General features: G+C 49.6%; 1 protein-coding gene across 7 annotated transcripts in view; it reads right to left on the reverse strand.

Moving 5' to 3' along the window:
* Positions 1-19,143, reverse strand: part of MAGI3 (membrane associated guanylate kinase, WW and PDZ domain containing 3) — a 2,362,625-nt gene that overhangs the window by 396,616 nt on the left and 1,946,866 nt on the right. For all 7 annotated transcript variants that reach the window (XM_085653126.1, XM_085653134.1, XM_085653154.1 and 4 more), the window contains one exon: positions 11,728-11,819. In XM_085653126.1, the coding sequence (XP_085509252.1) occupies positions 11,728-11,819 (92 nt within the window). The remainder of the gene's footprint in view (positions 1-11,727; positions 11,820-19,143) is intronic.

Here is a 19,143-nt window from a genome sequence, read left to right on the forward strand (position 1 = left end):
ATCGCCTAGTCTGATTCCTGAAGGCCAGCATGTAACTATATACATTCTGGGGAGGTTTCCTGGGAGATTGCTCCCAGCCTTCCTTGACCAGACTTAGAGGTCCTCTGACTGGGTGACCATACAGAAGCTCAAAGGGACTGAACCCCAGAGACTTCTGTGGCACCTCACGGTAAGCGAAGAGAAGGCATGGTAAGAGGACGTCCCACTTACGCCTCATGGGTCCTTCTAGGCCCATTATCATGCCTTTGAGGGTTCGGTTGAATCTCTCAACCAACCCGTTTCCTTGGGGGTGGTAAGGTGTGGTGAACTTGTAGGTTACACCACACTCTTGCCAAAGGGATTTCATGTACTTGGACATGAAATTGGTACCTCGGTCAGACACCACCTCTAGAGGGAATTCCACTCGGGAGAAAATTCCCATCAGTGCACGTCCCACCACGGGGGCCGTCACTGTCCTCAGAGGAATGGCTTCCGGGTACCGGGTGGCATGGTCCACCAGGACCAGGATGAACCTATTGCCCATCGCTGTCCTGGGGTCCAGTGGCCCTACGATGTCAATCCCCACTCGCGGGAATGGGGTACTGACCACAGGGAATGGCAAGTGGGTGACAAGCCTTTCAAAGGTCTTGTCCTGCCCCAAATGCCCTGCCAATGGCACATCGTGAGCCAGCCCCAGTAGGAAGGCTCTGAAGTCCTGGGGTACCACCAGCGCACGGGCTGACCCAGGCTCAGCAACCTTAGGCTCTGTATATAGGAGGTCGTTCTCCCAGTAAACGAAATGTGATCCTGACTGATCACCTGCGGCCTGGTCTGCAGCCTGCTGCCACATACCCACGAGAGAAGGGCACTCCTTCTGTGCCTTGCAAAAGTCCTCCCTGGTGGGACCTCCTTCCTGCTGCCAATGGGTCAGCTCCGGCAGGTCTCCCAGTTCAGCTATCTGCTCCCCTGTAGGCTCCAGGGCATCCCCCTCAAGGTCTGCTTCCTCCTGGACCGTGGGAACTTCAGGGGCCGGCTTCCCGCGCCCCTTGCTCCTCTCTGAGGCCGGTTCCTGGGCCTCCCTCTCAGGCTCCAGGACCTCTTGAGTCCCTCTACTGGCTGCCATGGACCGTGTGGTGACACACGCCCAATCCGGCATACCCAACATCTCCAGGTGAGCACTCCGCTCCACCTTAGCCCAAGGTGAGCTCCCCAAATCGTTCCCTAACAAACAGTCTACAGGCATGGCGGGCCTCACAGCTACCTGAAGAGTACCAGAGACCCCCCCCCCCCACTCAAAGGGAACCTGAGCCACCTTGCAGTGCCTCTGTGTTGTCAGCGGCAACAACGGGATAGAATGCATTGGGGACCACCTGCTCCTGAGACACCAGGTGACACCTGACAGCTGTCACACTGGCTCCTGTATCTCTGAGAGCTTCCACCCTATGGCCATTTATGGTCCCCCACTGCCTGTACTTCTTAGTGTTCTCAGGCAGCTGGGTTGGAGGGACCACTTCACGGTCTCCTAGCGAGACAAGGGACATCTCTGCGGGACCCCACCCACCTTGGATATCCCTCTCCTCCCCCAAGGCTACACTAGTCACCTGCCGGGGTGGAGCACCAGTGGGTGCTGGTTTACCAAACAATGGACACTTTACATCAGAGGCAAAATGCCCCAAATTGTTACACCTGTAACATCTTACGGGCCCCTTCTGAACAGGAGGACCTGTCGGGGCCCCGGTCGGTTTCTGGGGTGGGGGAGGCTGAGAACCCTTCCCTTGGTTCCCTTGGGGACTACTTTGGGGCCCTTTTGGGAACTGCTTCTGTTTACCCCAGTCCCCCCCACTCTTCTGCTGGGGACCCTGCCCACCTTTGGCGGAATCTCCCACGGGACCCTTGTGGACCCTGGTACTGACCCAGCGGTCCGCCTCCTCAGCAAGCTTCCTAGGGTTAGTCAGCCTACTATCTATGAGGTGCTGGCGTAGCTCAGGAAAACAATTACTGGACAAGTGCTCCCATGCCATTAAATCAAGAAGCCCTTGAAAATCATTTACCTTACTACCCTTTACCCAACCATCCAGCGCTCTGCAAAAGAAAGTCACATACTCCACATACGTACTATTGGGAATCTTAGTGCAACCCCTGAACCTCTGTCTATATAACTCAGGGGTCAACCCATACCTAGTCATCAAGGCTTCCTTCATATGGGCGTAAGAATTATGAACATCAGCAGGTAAATCTAACAGTGTGTCCCGCCCTTCACTCAGGAACCGTCCCCACAACCCCGCTCCCCAATCTCTCTCAGGGACCCGGTGGGAAGACATGGCTACCTCGTAGGCTCTGAACCACTGCCCGATGTCGTCATTCTTAAAGAACTCCTTCACTACATCCTTGGGAATATAAACTCTTGGTTCCGCCGGGACTGGCGGTGTGCTGCCACCAGAGGGATTAAGCTCCAAACTTTTTGCTTTCAGCTCCAGCTCCCTCAGCTTCATTTCATGCTCTAATTGTAGTTTCTTTTCTTCCATGGCTAATCTTTGTTTTTCCATATCCATCTGCCCATTAAGTCTTGCCATCTCCACTTCGTGTGCCCGGGTTGCTGCCCTGTCTGCCAACTCTTCTGGCGACAGGCCTCTGCCAAACTCATGGACACTTTCTGGTGGAACCATTTCCACCTGATTCTCTGGTGCCTTTGACTCATACCAGGCCCTCAGCGCCTTCACGAGTTGGGCCTTGTTTTTCAATCCAGTTTGGGCAATTCTGAACTTGGAGCAAAAACCTTTCAATTCTTCATTGGTATGGTTCTGAAGTGCGCCTTCTTCCCAATCTATGTCCTCAAATCCAGAGATTATAGAGGCTGCCCTTCCGGCGGGGACTGAACCAGGCATGGCTTTAACAACGGAGATTCTTGGCAAAACAAAAACAATTGCTAGTCTTGTGGCTGTGTTACTGGTCTGCTCTCACTACGTGGTGATCAGTGGTTCACTATACGCAAACCACAAATGCAAATCCGTAAATCCTCACCGCTGCCACCAATGTTAGAAATGAGGGGGCTCTGGTTGACGCAGGTGTGTACCCACAACAAGCAGGGACCTTTTACTTCTTGTCAGGGCAAAGGATGACTCCTCAGAATAACCCCTGCTCACCCTCTAGGTGCGTGGCGCGAGCAGTCTAGGCTAAGTCTCAGGCGTACACGGTTAAGCAAATGAAATTACACATACAGTAAACCCCTTGCATGCACCACAAACGGACACCAATCCAGAAGTAAATAAAAATAAGCTTTTATGTAGATTCAGCAGATTCAAATAAAAGGCCCAGTAACGTTGAACTGATGGGGCCACAACTCTTGGAAATACGGTAAAGTCTCTTTGTTACGGAAAGTTCTTTAGGCGGGCACAAGGTAACTGTGGGCCTCAGCGCACTTCATGCTGAGGCGGCGTCCGGGAAGCACACGGCAGATGACAGGGAAATCAGAACGTTGCGGACCCTGGATCCGATGCGAGCTCGCGGTCGAGTTCGTAAGTACAGTACCTTGTTTCTTGATGCGAAGGCGGGTGCGGGATTTCAGCGGCTCTTCGACAGAAGGCCAAGGCGGCGTCCGGGGCTCCCACACTTCACGATGGGGGTCTGATCTTCAGGCTCACGGCAAGAGCGGGGTGTTGCAGGTGGCGGGTGAACAAAGCGGGGCAGCCGGGCACGCAGGTTACGTCCGGGCCGTCCGAGGCTTGGAGATGCTCACAACGCCGATTCCGGCGGGAGGGTGAAGGTGCACAGCGAGCCTCCAGCGAGCGAGGTGACAGGGGCAGCCCAGCACAGCGTAGGGGGAGCGGCTCCGATCGAGCGAGGCTCTTCCCAAGGCGGGGGCGGCTAAGCAGTCCTGGTCACGGCTCAGGGAGGGACTGGGGCACGAGGGTCACAGCTCGGGCGAGGGAAAGGACACCACAGTCCAGCGGCAGGCGAGTGAAGATCAGGTAGAGCCCAATGGTCCTGGGGCTCAGTTCAGGGGGCAAGCTCAGTTCCAAGCCCTTGGAGATCGTTTTGGAAAGCACAAGTCTTGAAAGTAAAAAAATAAAGCAAAGTCTTCAGCAACAGTTTCTCTTCTCCCCTTTGGCAGCAAGGTCACCACTGCAGGCCAATCCCCCAGGATAGGGACAGTCTTCCTCCTACAGCTTTCCCAGTGCCTCCTCCTCAGGCAGAGATTCTTCTTGGTCAAAAGCGGATCTAGTTTCTTAGGAGCAGGGCTCCCACATTTATACAGCAAATCTTTTGTTCTCCCAGGCCAGGGGGGCCCTTGCCTAGTCCAGTCCGGTTTCTGAGCACTTTGTTTACGCGATGCAGGCTTCTTCCTTCAGAGTGCAGGGCAGAGTCATCAGACGCTCCACAGGGGGCGGAGCCGGCATTGAGGTGGCAGAGCACTGTCCTATTCAGAGCCTAGGAGTACTCCTCCCCCCCCATCTACCTGTCGATCGTCCTATTCACCACCAGGCTACCTAGCCCTGCCCATCTGGGTTCCCCCAGCCCTGTCACTCACACCAGCCAGACATCAGATACACATCACGCAGAGGCGGCTGAAATGTTTAGGCAAGCAAAGGCCAGCTTTCTAAAAGCGGCATTTGCAAACGCGGAATATTAAAATAAACCTTGGAAAAAGATGTACCTTATTATTCCGAGTTCAGGCATACTAAACTCGATCTTCTACCATGTTCGCTGGGTCGGTTAGGATCATAGGATGTAACAATCCAAGCCGCCCATACTGGCCTATGAGAACAGGGTAGCCTTGCAGTAGTGAACAACAAGATGGCGGCAATTCACTACTAGGACATGCCACGCATCTAGGCTTGTCCTACCTTATGCTTACAACGCACCCTGCCCGTGGGCCTACCAGAGGGGTGACTAACATGAAGTTAAGGGAAGGTTTAGGGACCGGCAAGTGTGGGCACTTGCCAGTCAGCATGTCAGTACCAGACTGCACGCAGGTTCTGCGATGGCAGAGCTTAGACATATTTTACCGGCCGCTTCTGTGGGTGGCACAACCAGTACTGCAAGCCCACCAGCGGTGTTTGCATTTACATGCCCTGGCGCTCCTGGCGCACTTTACTGGGGTCTGATAGTAAACCAAACAATCCAATCATGGAATCCAACCAACATCTACAATTTACATAGGGAGCACTCGCACCGCGACACTGGTTGGCAGTGGCACAGCGCGCTGAGCGGCCAACACCATAAAAGCACATGAGGCACAGCGACAAAAGAGGAAGGGAGACTCACGCCAAGGTGCCAGGTCTAACAATTCCATACATCACGCTTTTGTGTACATAAATGAGCCTATGGCATGGAAAGTTAAATGTCATACATGGGGTATAGTGTGTGTTTACACCACCCACATACACAACAAAAATATATTTCCATCAGGTGCACCACTGTGTTCTGGCTAAACTGCCATTTTAATGCACTGCAATGACATATGGTACAGAAAACTGCCTTTGCAGAGTAGCAAAAGCGTATCTTTATATTTTCATAAGTCATCTGTAAAGTGTGCCTTGTAAATCCACCAGGCACGGTGCTAATATGTAAAAATATGGCACACTACATTTTAGGATTAGTGTACCCGCACACTGAAATAAATGCCAAAGGCTATCTCACTTGGTAAGCCTGGCTAGACTTCTCTAATAGCCCCTGGAGTTACTACCTTCGGTAAAGCCTTATCTGGTAGAGACTATATCTAACCACAGGTTCCTTTCCTTTGAATTTTCCAAGGCATCAGACTACATCCGGTAGATTTTTCGTGAGCAGTACTCCTGCGCGCTGGGAGGTGGTATTGATCAGCTACGCGTGGCATCATCGGCATCGTTTGTGCCGGAAGTGACGTCAGTTACTTTTATGGGCTTTTAACGCCAGAAGCAAGGAGCTATGCAGCATCCAAAACCAGGGTCCTGAAAGGGATCAGCATTGACCCTAGAAATCTATCCTTAGAACGGGTAGGTTGGTAAGGAATCTGCAGCTAGATATGGTCCCTACCAGAAAAAGCGTTACCAAAGGTGATGAATTTGTTCATCTTATAGAGACATCCAGCCGCAGATCGCTTACCTTTGAATAGATACCCAACCACCCCTGGAGGAGGGCTGTGGACCAATTTCAGACTACGAAGTCATGTAGGACCAAACGGGCAAAATGCCTATCTCTACGACCTGACTGTTCAGGCAGTTGGTGAATGTGTGCAGGGAAGTCCACATTGCTGCCTGGAAGATATCCAGCATGGGAACTCCGCAAGCTAACGCAGTGGTTGCAGCTTTAGCTGTGGTGGAATGAGCTTGCAAGTCTTGAGGAGGTTGCTTCTTGGCCAGTGCGCAGCAGATTCTGATGAAAAGCACGATCAAGCGAGAGATGATGTGCTTCTGCACTACCTGACCTTTCTACGCACCAACATACCCCACGAAGAGTTGGTCGTCCACTCTGAATCTTGTGTGTGGTCAAGGTAGACGCTCTTTTGGGGACCAGAGGGTGGAGTTGCTCCTCTTCTTCAGAGGTATGTGGAGGAGAATAGAAGGTAGGTAGGGTGATGGACTGTCCTACATCGAATAGTATGACCACTTTTGGCAGGAAGGAGCCGCTGGTGAGCAGCACCACTTTGTCAGTGTGAATAGAGATATGCAGCGACTTGGAGGACAATGCCAACAGCTCACTCACCCTACAGGTGGATGTAATGGCCACCAGGAACCTCTATTGAGCGTGAGGAGCCTGAGTGGACAGTTTTGTAGAGGCTCCGATGGAGCACACATCAAAAATGTCAGAACCAAATTAAGGTGCCACTGAAGGCATAAGGAATGGTGAAGAGGGGGAAAGGTGGATGAGCCCTTTCAAGAACCTATGTACAATAGGGGATTTAAATAAGGAGGGTTGGTCAGGCAGCTGCAAGAAGGCAGACAGAGTAGAAAGATATCCGTTAATAGTGCCCAGTGCAGAGCCCTGCTAGGAAAGGGAAAAAGCAAAAAGCAAATCTTCAGAAAGTGAGGCAGATAGAAGATCTATGGACTTTTCTGCACACCATGCCACAAATGTTTTCTAAACCCAGAATTACATTGCAGACTTTGGGAGAAGGTCTAAAGCTGTCAACTGCTGCTGCTCAGTCTCACATAAGAAGGCAGAGGGTGGGCAGGTTCGGGTGGAGAACCCTCCCTTGCCGCTGTGACAGAAGATCCTCTCAAAGGAGCAACCTGATCAGATGATCGATGGCCATGCTCAGGAGCTCGGTATACCAGACTCTCCATGCAAGTAAGATTGGGGCTTGGTTGTTCCTGATCTTCTTGAGAAATCTGGGCATGAGTGGTATGGACAGAAAGGTGTACAGGAGGCCTGAGCTCAACTCCAGATGAAAAGCATTCCTGAGCGAGAGCCACCTTGGAAACTCCAGCACACAAAACTGCTGACATTGAGTGTTCTCAACGGAGGCAGACACATCCATCCCCACAGTTGAAAGAGACCTCTTGCCACCTCCAGATCGAGATTCAATGTGTGATGGCCAAGGCATCAATGGCTGAGTTTGTCCGCCCTGGTATTCAGTGAACCTGCCAGGTGTTGAACCACCAGGGAAAAGGCCTTCTGTTCCAGCCATGTCCAGAGATGCAGGACCTCTTAAAGGGTCCATGACACCACCCCACCCCACCCTATTTATTGCAGTACCACACGGCGGTGGTGTTATCCATGAACACCTGCACTAGACTTTCTTTGGTAGACGGTAGAAAGACTTTCAATGTCAGTCAGATTGCCCGGAGCTTCAGCATGTTGATGTGGAGTCTGGATTCCGCCGGAGACCAGAGTCCTCTGATCTGCAACTCTCCCAGATGGCCACCCCATCCCAGAAGTGATGCATCAGTTACTACTGTCAAATCTGGTTGGGGAAGGGAGAGGGGTATGCCTCTGACCCAATCAAAGTTAGCCAGCTATCACTGCAGATCTTCTGTAGTTCTCTCCGAGATCTTGATCAAGTCGGAGAGATTCCCCTGATGCTGCACCCACTGGAACTTCAGATCCCACTGCAGAGCTCACATATGCCATCTGGCATGTGTCACTAGCAGGATGCAGGAGGCCATGAGGACCAGAAGCTTCGGAGTAAGTTTCATCGAAACCCAGAATAGAGGCTGAAACATCGATATCATAGCCTGAATATCCTGGACTCATCGCTCTGGAGGATGAGCCCAAAACTGCACTGTGTTCAGAACAGGTCAGATGAAAGGGAGCGTCTGAGATGGAGTCAGGTGTGACTTTGGCACATTGATAGTGAATCCCAGTGATTGCAGAAGGTTCGCGGTAGTCTGGAGGTGGGAGACGACAGCATGGGGCGAGCATGCCTTCAACTGGCAGTCGTCAAGCTGGGGGAAGACTGGCACCCCTGACCTCTGCAGATGAGCTGCAACCAACGCCATCCCCTTGGTGAACACCCAAGGGATGCTGGTAAGGCCAAAGAGGAGAACCGTGAATTGAAAATGCTCGTGGCCTACCACAAACCTAAGAGAGCCGGTGGGCAGGCAGGACGGGATTATGAAAATAGGCATCCTGCAAATCCAACGCTGCCATCCAGTCTCCTGGGTCTAGACAGCGAAGACCTGAGCTAGCGAGAGCATCTCAAATTTCTCCTTTTTAAGGAAAAAGTTGAGGGCTTGGAGGTCTAGGATAAGATGAAGGCCCTTGTACTTTTTTGGGACCAGAAAGTAGCTGAAATAGTAACCACAAACTACCTCTGGTCCCCGAACTCTCTCTATGGCTCACTTGGCCAAGAGAGTCCTAAATTGCTCAGGGAGCAAGGACAAAAGATCCTCTGTCATCCGGTCGTGAGGTGGTGGCATTGAGGGGGTGTAGTCTCGAAGGGAAGGGATTAGCCTCTTCAAACAATCTGCAGAACCCACCTGCCCGGTGCGATGGACTGTTAGTGGGGCAGGTGATGGCAAATCCTGCTGCCAACTGGATGACCATGGTGGTAAATAGGAAGACTAGGTAGGCTTGGAGGCTGCAGCTGCTGGTGGGGTGGTGGACGGACCAGACCACTGGCTACCTGACCCACGTCGTCTGTGGTACCGACCCCTCGTCCACGCACAGGCTAGGGAGCATGTGTGGCTCGGTGGTTGGCAGGGTACTGACACAATTGAAAGCCCTTCCGTATCTACGAAAGGAGCGAAAGGCAGAGTGGGGTGATGTGAGGCATCCGAGAAATCCAAGGACATGGCCGTAGCCGACGAGTACTTAAAGTGCTCCAGAGTTGAGTTTGCCTGGTCTCTGGCGAGATGGGTGCCATCGAAGGGCATGTGCATAAGGGTAGCTTGGACATCCCCAAAAAGACAGTTGTTCTCAACCAGGCATGGCACCTCACGGCCACTGTCGATGAACCCGTTCTGCCCAGTAAGCCAGTCGTGTCCAATCCACAGCAAATTGTGAACATTGCTGCATCACTCCCGTCTGCAACAGCCTGAAAGAGTAAAGCCTAAGCCTCCTCAAGGACCTTTGGCAGCACTTGCACAATCATGTCCCACAGATTGTCGGAGTAATGGCTCAAAAGGCACAAACCGAAAAACTAGGCTAGCAGAAGAAAAAGATTTCCTCCCCAAAGAGTGCAGCCTTTTGGATTCCCTGGCGAAGGGAGCGGTAGGGAATGCGCCCTGGGAAGTCAAGGGTTAGACCATCAAGCTCTGAGGGCTAGGGTGTTGGGTGAGGACGTATGGGTCCCCTGGAGGGGGGGGCAATGGCAAAAGGTAATCGCCCTATTTACAGGAGTCTGTGTGTTGGGTTTGAACCAGGTAACAGGGCATCATTGAACGGGAGTAGAGGTTCCGATGAAGAGATTTCTATTGGCATCACCTCTGTCAAGATGTTGGTCTTGAATGCCACAGAGTATAACTAAAGGTCAAGGACCTCAGCCGCCCTCTGCACCACCATTGAGTACGAGGCTCCCTCCTCCCTAACCACGATAGGGGGAGAAAGCATACCAATATCTGGAGAAGTATCCAACCACTAGCTTCATCCAGTTCCTCAGTTCAGTCCCTATTAGGGTCTTCTATGTATGGCTGGTATTCTTCACGGTCCACAGATCTTTCCCATTGCTCCCAGAGTCCTAGTCCCTGGCGGTCAGGCTCTGAACTAGGAAGCGTGGTTCCTGCCAGATTCAGTGTCAGGCGACACCCATCCGGCTCCGTGTCAGGGATCACAATGGGGATGTCGCTGGCGGCGCTGGATGCGTCTGCCTAAAGGACTGGACCTGCTCCCTCTTGAGCCCAGGACAAAGAAGTGGGCTCTAAGGGTCATAAGGCTGATGACCTGTTCAAGCTATAGGGATACAACAAGCTATAAGAGGCCTTTCTTTCAATGGTTCAGCTGACCAGTGGAAAATGGACCTGAACAGGACTCTGCTGTTGGTCTCTACCAGACACTCTTCGAGTTTCTAAGGGCCTCCCCTCTGGTGGAGTGGGCCTTAAAGGACTAGAGTCCGCAAGTAAAATTGTTGACCAGGACGAACTTGGTTGGTGTATCCGACCAGCACTCCATTGTGGTCAGCTTCAAATTGCACCTAGTCAATAGTTATGGGAGACCAAAACCTATCATTGGCACCCTGGAGCTACTCCTATTAAAACTTGGAAAAATCATATCTCTAGGTTCCCTCATTTGATTATTGCCATTTCAGTGTAGTTTTGTTTATTTAATTTTACTATAGGTTTCTAATTCAGTTTGTGATTTTTATTGTTTTGCATTTTGACTTCATTACTGTACTGGTACTGTATAAATACTTTCTTTACACATTGCCATACGTTAGGCCTCTCTGCTCTGTGCCATTTTCCTAGGGGGTTTAGTTCAGGCTAATTTAGTGATTGAGGGTTCACCCTGACAAGAAGTGTTATTATTCGTTGAGGTAGGTAGTCACCCACCCCAAATAATGAATCCAATTTCTTACAATGAGGATGAGCTTGTAAGCAGTCACTTACTGTCCGCGCGGTGCGGAGTATCCAGTCTGAATATGTATTCTTTACACATTCTTTTGGTGGTGAATTTGTATGTGCATGTCCAGTTCTGTACTCTTTCTGATATAATATTGCTTTTTAGGTCCATTTGCATTGTACATGTTTAAGTGCATTTGTTGATCCGAGTGCTGATACAATGTCCTAAATGTACATTTGTTAACCTTTACTGCCCCGACACACAATGGATTCGTTATCACTACCAATTTCATGTTTTCCATTTGTGATATGGGTGGTTATGCGAATTACTGAATTATAAATACATTGTTTGTACTCTTTTCCAGAAAACAGCCTGATTATTTTCCATCCTCCTTTAAAATCATCTGTTGCCCAGGCGGTTTCTAGCTGTAAGTTAACTTTGGTGAAATGGTTTACAGTTATTACCCATGCCATCTTCAGTGTGCTATATGAAGGAGATCGTGGTAAAAAGTAGCATTCCTCTAATTCTATTAAATAACAGATAGACACCAAATTTCACGTGCTCGTGCGCAGTTTATCTTTTGAAGGCTACCCACAATTCGGCGGGTCGATGAAAAGGGTAAACATGGAGACAGAAGACTATTCTTCCGTTTCTTATAAAAAGTGCAGCGTGTCCTTCGTTTCAATGGTGCTACTGCCCTATTATTAGCATATACATCTGAACCCAAGATGAGTCTTGCAGGAATGGAACACAGATGAGTCTACCAGTGTTCCAATCACTGGTACTATGTTGTGCTGTATGTGTCATCATTTAAGGTAACAGTTCACTTACCTCCTGTTCTGGTCCGTCACCTCCAAGAACCCGAAAACCGAAACCAGACTCTTGTTTCCTCAGAAAGACATCCAAATCTTTTGCATTTGGCGCTGATAAATCAAAGGAAAAAAGGGATAAAGTTAACCACTGATGACGAAGTGAAACAAGTTGGAAGCACAAAGCGAAGCCAAGTGGCTCAACATTACACCTAGATTTGGAATACAAATTAGGGTTACCAACCGTCCGTAAATTTCACGGACAGTCCGTAATTTCGGCCGTCTGTTCGTTGTCCGTGAAGGATTCTTTAACGGACGCCATGTGTCCGTAATTTTAACCGGGCAGCGGTCGCACCACCCTAAAGCCAGCACAGCTTCCACCCACCTCCATCCTCGACTCTGATGCTGTTGAGGTCGGGTGTAACAGACTCCGATGCAGTACCAAAGCTTGGAGAGGCACAGCGGGATGGCAACCCTCACACCTTCAGCCCTTGATGAGCTGTTAAGAGGTGCTTGAAGGTGACTGAGAGGGAGGGGCTGCAGCTTCAGGAGCAGGGGCATCTATTCAAATGCAAACAGCCCTGAATGCGTCATGTCTCTGCAATTTAGAGGGACCTCACACATTCCCTTCCTGCCCAGGGCCCCAAACATCCAAGAACCAGCCCCGATTACCCTGAGGCAGCACGTGGTCCACACTGATTAACAAAGTATGGAGGACAATCAGTTGCATCAGTTCTCTTGGAGTATCTCCTTTAAGTGCTGTACATCACAGTGGGGGATGGCAAAACTAACATTTTGGAAAGAGCCTGTCGTCTCTTTGTCTTGTCCAGGAGGGGGTGAGGAGCCCTACCCCACCCTGGAAGAGACCAAGATGATACTTGAATACTGCATGCCCACCCCTGTGCCCACCCTGGTGGATCCTGTTCCCCCTCCTGTGATGGCTCCGCCCCCCCCCCCCCCCAGTGATGGCTCCTGTCCCCCCAGTGATGGCTCCTGTCCCCCCATGTGGTGGCCCCTGTCCCCCCCGCCTGTGGTGGATCCTGTCCCCGCTGTGGTGGATCCTGTCCCCGCCCTGGGTGGCTTCTGTCCCTGTCCTGGAATGGCTCCTGCAGCGAGGGTGAAGTTCTTGATGGGCCTCTTCTCAAAAAGGCTCAGCTCAAAATTAATATGAAAAGGTGAGCGAGTGAGTAAGTGAAGGGTTGGCTGGATGAATTAGTGAAAGGGTGAATGGATGAATGAAAGATTGAATAGATGGATAATGAGAGAGGATGGATGGATTGATGAGTGAGTGGAAGGATGGATGAGCGAAAAGGTAAATAGCTGGATGTATGGGTGGAAGGGTAGCTGGATGGCTAAAAGGGTGGATGGCTGAGTGAAATGATGGATGGATTGATGAATTGATAAGTGCAAGGGTGAATGGATGGACGGATGAGTGAAAGGGTGGATGTAAGGATGGATGAGTGAGTGAAAGGGAGGGTAGGTGGACAAAAGGATGAATAGATAAGTGAAGCAGTGAAAGGATAAATGGATGAGAGAAAGGATGGATGAGTGATAGGGTCAATGGATGGATTCATGAGTGGATGAGTAGATGGGTGGGTGGATGGATGGAAGGATGACTAAGTGAAAGGGTCGATGGAGAGAGAAAGGGAGGATGGATGACTGAAAGGGTGGATGGGTGGAAGGATGAGTGACTGGGTGGATGGATGAGTAAGTGAAAGGATGGCTGGATGGGTGAAAGGGTAAATGGCTGGATGGATGAGTGAATGGATGGGTAGAAGAGTGGATGGTTGAGTGTACAGATGGATAGGGTGAATGGGTGGATGGATGGATGAGTGAAAGGATGGATGAGTGAAATGATAGATGGAAGGATACATAATGGATAGGTTTGCAAATGGTTGAATATGTTTGGATATGGCTGGGCTTACTTGTATACTATTGCGCAAACTCCTCTGATGTGTCTGTAAAACTTACCTATTGTCCTTCAGTTTTGTCCTGAATCTTGACCTCCTGTCCTGAATTTGTGTCCTGAATTTTGACCCATTGTCCTAAATTTTTACACTCACGTCCTGAATTTGCACCAATGCCAGTTGGTCACCCTAAATACAATTCAAATAGAGGATTATTCATAGACAGAGAGAAAGGACCCATAACACACCTGCCACCCCACCCCCTCTGCAGGATAAAGGCACATCTCTGGCTCGTACTGTAGTCTCGTTGTGGCTACAATGGCTAAGGCCTTACTAATGTGACTGAGTCGTGTGATCACTATTCTCTTCCCATATTCGTACATTCAACTAAAGGCTGCTTCCCAATGCCTCCCCGTCAGCAGGCTTCCACAGGCTGAGGAAAGGTGGGAGAGGGGGTGGGGCCTTCTTTCAATGGGCAAGTCGGTATCTGGAAAAAGCTCCCTTCGGGTCTTCAGATCTTGAGGATTTCTCAGCCACGTACTCGCCAAACTATTAACCACACGGACTACTTTGCTGTGCCTCAAAACCCATATGTGGTAGGTATGCAAATCACTGAATCAAGAAACAAGGAACACCACCCAGGGTCTTTACGCGAGGCAGTTCGCCGTACCCTCAAACCAGAAAGCTGGCATACATCTTACTTACAAGCCTCAAATTATACATTGTGGTCTAGGCTCATGGCCTCTGAGCCACCAAGACAGAACTACAGCAGTGAAGAATGGCAGACAAGGACACAGAGAGCTGCTTGTCTTTTGGTATTCAGTATTATCATTAGGTGAGTAAAGACAAGGAAAGTGTACAAAATTATAGTATGTGGCATTAAGGGACTGGTCTTGGGTAGCTCATCATCCCATGTGGCATGTCCAGCTTACACGCTCTTCCATCATAGGTGCAGATTAGGCCTTGGCCAAGAAAAAGCTTCTGGAGTGCATTTGTCCTGAAATCGACATATGAGACAGTACTGTGACTCATTTGCGATATTACTGAATTAATCCCTTATGCACATGTACACAGCATTTTTGCAATTGGGAAATATGCTGAACTGTACTTTTTGGGTCTGGAATAGTCACTGCATGAAGTGCAGACGGGTTACTCAACTTAAGTATCTTGTATCCAGTTTTAATTTTTATTTTGCCCTAGCCTCACACCGAATTACATTAAGTGCCCTGCGGGCGCAATGGGCGTTTGCGCCTGCTTTACGCAGCCTCGGGGCACTTTGCTATTACAGAAGGGGACGCAGACATTCAGTAATACCGATAGCGCTGGCGCACTAAAAGCGCCAGCGCTACCTTCAGGGGGCGTTCCCTCATTTGCATGGGGATGTGCCTTATGCAAATGAGGGAATTCCTTTGCTCTGCGCACATGTCTTATTACCAGCACGGGTGCAGAGGCAAAGAAGCACTGAGCGCGCCCCCTCAGAGCAGCCCTCTGGAGGGGAGGAAGTGGGGTGCTAAGGACTCACCAGACATCCCCATGCAGGCAGGCGCTGTCACTTACTGCACCCCCCTACAAGGGGATCTCTAATCCCCTGTGAAAGTGCCGGCGGGTGCCGCCTGCACTGTGAAAACACGCAGCGCCTGCAAGCAGCCGCTCCGTGTTTTCACATGAATGCCCTGCTCTAGGGATAGCGCATTCACCGTAATAGGGCACACTTTCATTGTTTGCACCGGGCACACCTTTTAATAGGTGTGCTCAGCGTAAACAATGAAAATGCATAATACGGCCCCTAGTGTGCGTCTGTACTTTGAAATGAGTGAGGTCTTGATCTTTACATTGCCCTGGAGCAGAGCACCAAGCCTGCTCTCACTGTACGGACAGTGGACAACTGTTCTTTTCAAAGGTTTAGCAAATGGATTGGTGGTGGCAATGGACCGTGGTTTGTACATCTATAGTTGGGACCAGACCTTAAAGTCTGTCATTAGGGTGGAGGCCTACTAGCCCACTCATGCAAAGTTCTGCTTGGATATGATAACCTGGAGCATAGAGTTAGCACCTCCAGTGTATGTTGTGCATGTTTCTGTATGCAGCCTACATGCTACATACATGCATAGTGTACATGCATGCCCCAGAGTAATGGAGGCTCAAGGGATCCATTTTGGATAACCCAAACTGGAGCTTGTCCACAAAATAAGGGGAGGTTGTTTTCCCTGACAGTGGAAGTGTACTGCTGAACTTCCAGCTGAAGCTGATGAGCAGAAATATAGACGCTAAAGTGTGTAAAGAGGAGACAAGGTATCTATACAAAATGTACTGGGCCTTTTGCTGAGAAGAGCTTCCTGTAGCACAGTAGTTGGTGGAGATGAAGGGAGGGACTGCAGTATCTGTTGTTCAAGGAGAAAGGGACCCCGGAGGTGAGGTCAGTCTTTTGTCAGTCTCTCTTTGGTGCAGAAAGCTTGTCCCTTTGTTGTGGGTGCTCCATGCTGGAGACTACCCTTCCGTGAAGAGCAACACTCTAAACAAAGGCTGCATTGAAAAGCTGCCCGAAGAGGACACTTGAAAAGAGAAGCAAATTAAACTGATTCTGAAAATACAGCCAGTGGATCCACATCTTGTCTAATTTGAGTGTATAAAAATGGGACCTACTAACCAACTTGTTGTTCCAGTTCAAAGTTCTCCATCACCAAGGACATGTGTGTTCCGCAGTGGCTGTGCACCCAGAGCTGACAGACAGATTCCTAGAGGTGAGGCACATCATGTAAGTTCAGTCATGCATTGCTGCCAAAGCTGGTTACCTATCCTGAAGTTCCCAGAAGCCCGCCTGCCTTCTGAGAGACGTAAAGGAGCCTGAATCCCTTCAGGAAGAGTGATTATCCAGGAGAAGCGAAGTGCAGTGTGACTCCGGACCAATGGGTTGATGAGAATGACTGCCAAAAGTGATCAGTGTGCCTTGGTGTTGGAGCTCCCAGACTCTCCTGACTGGAATCGTGAAGGCTGTGGAATAGCCTGAGCTACTGTGCATGAACTAAGAAGTGCAGCCCGATCTGTGACTTCACAGTGTGGCTCCAGTCACTACATCATCCCAGTTTGCAGCATGACCCAGAGGAAAACAAGTTACTCACCTGTAACTGTAGTTCTCCAGTATTGGAAGCTTTCATAGATTCACATGCCTGAATCATTCGCCGTCGGCGAGACGGGAGTCTCCGGTATATAAAAAAGCAATGCTTAGTTGGATAGCAAACTGAAAAGAGGCCAAGGCCCATTTCCCTTTTGCAACCCATAACCTTCGTTATGTAAAAGAGACCAAACTTGTCCCTGAACAAATCAGAGCTCCTCACCCTCTAGAACCCTCCTGAGAGAACGTTCTGCCCCTCCGATTTTCGTGCACTTGTGCCCTAGACACCTTTTGTGCTAAATCCAAGGTGAGCCTCTCAGGGGAGGAGGGTGGGTCGCATGTGAATCTATGAAAGCTTCCAATACTGGAGAACTACAGCGACAGGCAAGTAACTTTTTTTCTTACTACAGTATTGGAGCTTTCATAGATTCACATGCCTGAATCAGAATAGCGAGCAGTAAAACATAGCACTTTTTTGTTACCCAAGACCTGGAACAAGGGAACATATGTAGCTCGATAAAAGCGGTCTTCATACACCAGTGCACACAGAAAACACTTTCCAAATTGCATATAATACAATATACTACAATAAAATGTGCATATGTAACCAATTAAAGGAAGGAGGGATGGTAAAGAGGGCGCACCGTCACTGGAGAAGGTTCCTCAGTACTGCTTGTCCTACTGCCACATCTTTCTCTGCAGGTGCATCGAGGCAGTAATGTCTGGTGAAAGTATGCGTACTCTTCCAGGTATTAGCCCTGCAGATATCCTGGATAGGTACTCCCACAAATAAAGCAGTGGAGGTGGACACTGCTCTTGTAGAATGAGCACGGACACGTACATTCAACGGCGTCCCTGCCGCCTGATGACAAAACTGTATTGCAGTTGAAAGCCATCGGGCAATTCCCCTCTTTGACAAAGGGAAACCCTTCCTGGGGGCACTACAAGCCACAAACAGTTGGGAAGACTTGCGGAAAGGCCTTGTGTGCTGCAAGTAAAACTTCAGACAACATTGAACATCCAATGAATGAAGAGCTCTCTTCGCTGCTGTTGACATATGAGGGAAAAACCTCTCAAGGATCAGCGGTTCATTCAGATGAAAGTCTGTAGGCACTTTCGGAATGAATTTTGGATTAGTCCTGAGAACAATCCTGTCCTCTTTGAACTGCAAAAAAGGTTCTTGTATCGTGAGAGCCTGTATTTCCCCAACTCTTCTGGCTGAAGTGAGAGCTATTAGAAGAGCTACCTTCCAGGATAAGAACTTTAGATCCGCCCTGTGAATTGGTTCGAAGGGCTGCTTCATCAATTGAGATAGAACAATGTTCAACTGCCAGAGAGGTGGAGGTCTTATGGGAGGAAAAGTCCGAAACAATCCTTTAATGAACTGTTTGATAATCCTTTCAGACCACAGTGATGGACCCGAGGAAGTTCTTCTATATCGAGAAATAGCAGCAAGATGCACTTTTATAGAAGCATGGGCTAAACCAGACTTTGCCAACATTAAAATATATGGAATAATCTCATGTGCCGCTGAGCTTAGAGGATGAATATTACATTCTTGGCACCACAAACAAAATCTCTTCCATTTCATCATATATGTCTTGTTTGTACTTTCTGCTCTGGCATTTGCTAGTATATCTCTGCATTCTGATGAAATATCTAGGTGTTGAAATTCGCAGTGTTCAGGAGCCAGGCCGCTAAGCGTAGCGATTTCGGGTCTGGATGAAGCACTTGTCCCCGGGACATTGTCAAGAGTGATGGTATTGGTTGCAGACGAATCGGATGATCCTCCGACAGCAGGAGCAACTCTGTGAACTAGTGTTGCCTGGGTCACCACGGAGCTATCAGTATCACTTTGCACGGTTCTTTCTTTATCTTTGTTAGAACGTGTGGCAGGAGTGGGAATCGGAGGCAAGGCGTAGGCAAAGACACCTGACCATGCCATCAAAAAAGCATTCCCCCAAGATCCCCTTTGGTGATGCCAACTTGCGAAGAACTGGCATTTTTTGTTCTGAGCTGTTGCAAACAGATCCATTGTTGGAACTCCCCATTTGAAGAAGATGCTATGTAAAATCTCCTGGTTGATTTCCCACTCGTGGCATGTGGACTTCAGTCTGCTGAGAGTGTCCACTTTGACACTGATCTCCTGGAAGATGTTCCGCTTTTAGAGACACCTCGTGTTGAACAATCCACTTCCATATCTTTTGTGCTTCCTGCGACAGTTGATATAGTGCATTGCAGTTGTGTTGTCTGTTCTTATCAGAACAGATGCTCCCTGAATTCTTGGTAGGAAAGCCAGCAATGCCAATCCTATCGCTTTGAGCTCCAGGAAGTTGATGTGGAGCTGCTGTTCCTGCAATCCCCACCGACCGCTGATCTGTAGATCCTGAAGGAACGCCCTCCATCCTTCCAGGGATGC

The sequence above is a fragment of the Triturus cristatus genome, chromosome 1_1 (assembly GCF_964204655.1).
Source record: "Triturus cristatus chromosome 1_1, aTriCri1.1, whole genome shotgun sequence".
Lineage (NCBI taxonomy): Eukaryota > Metazoa > Chordata > Amphibia > Caudata > Salamandridae > Triturus > Triturus cristatus.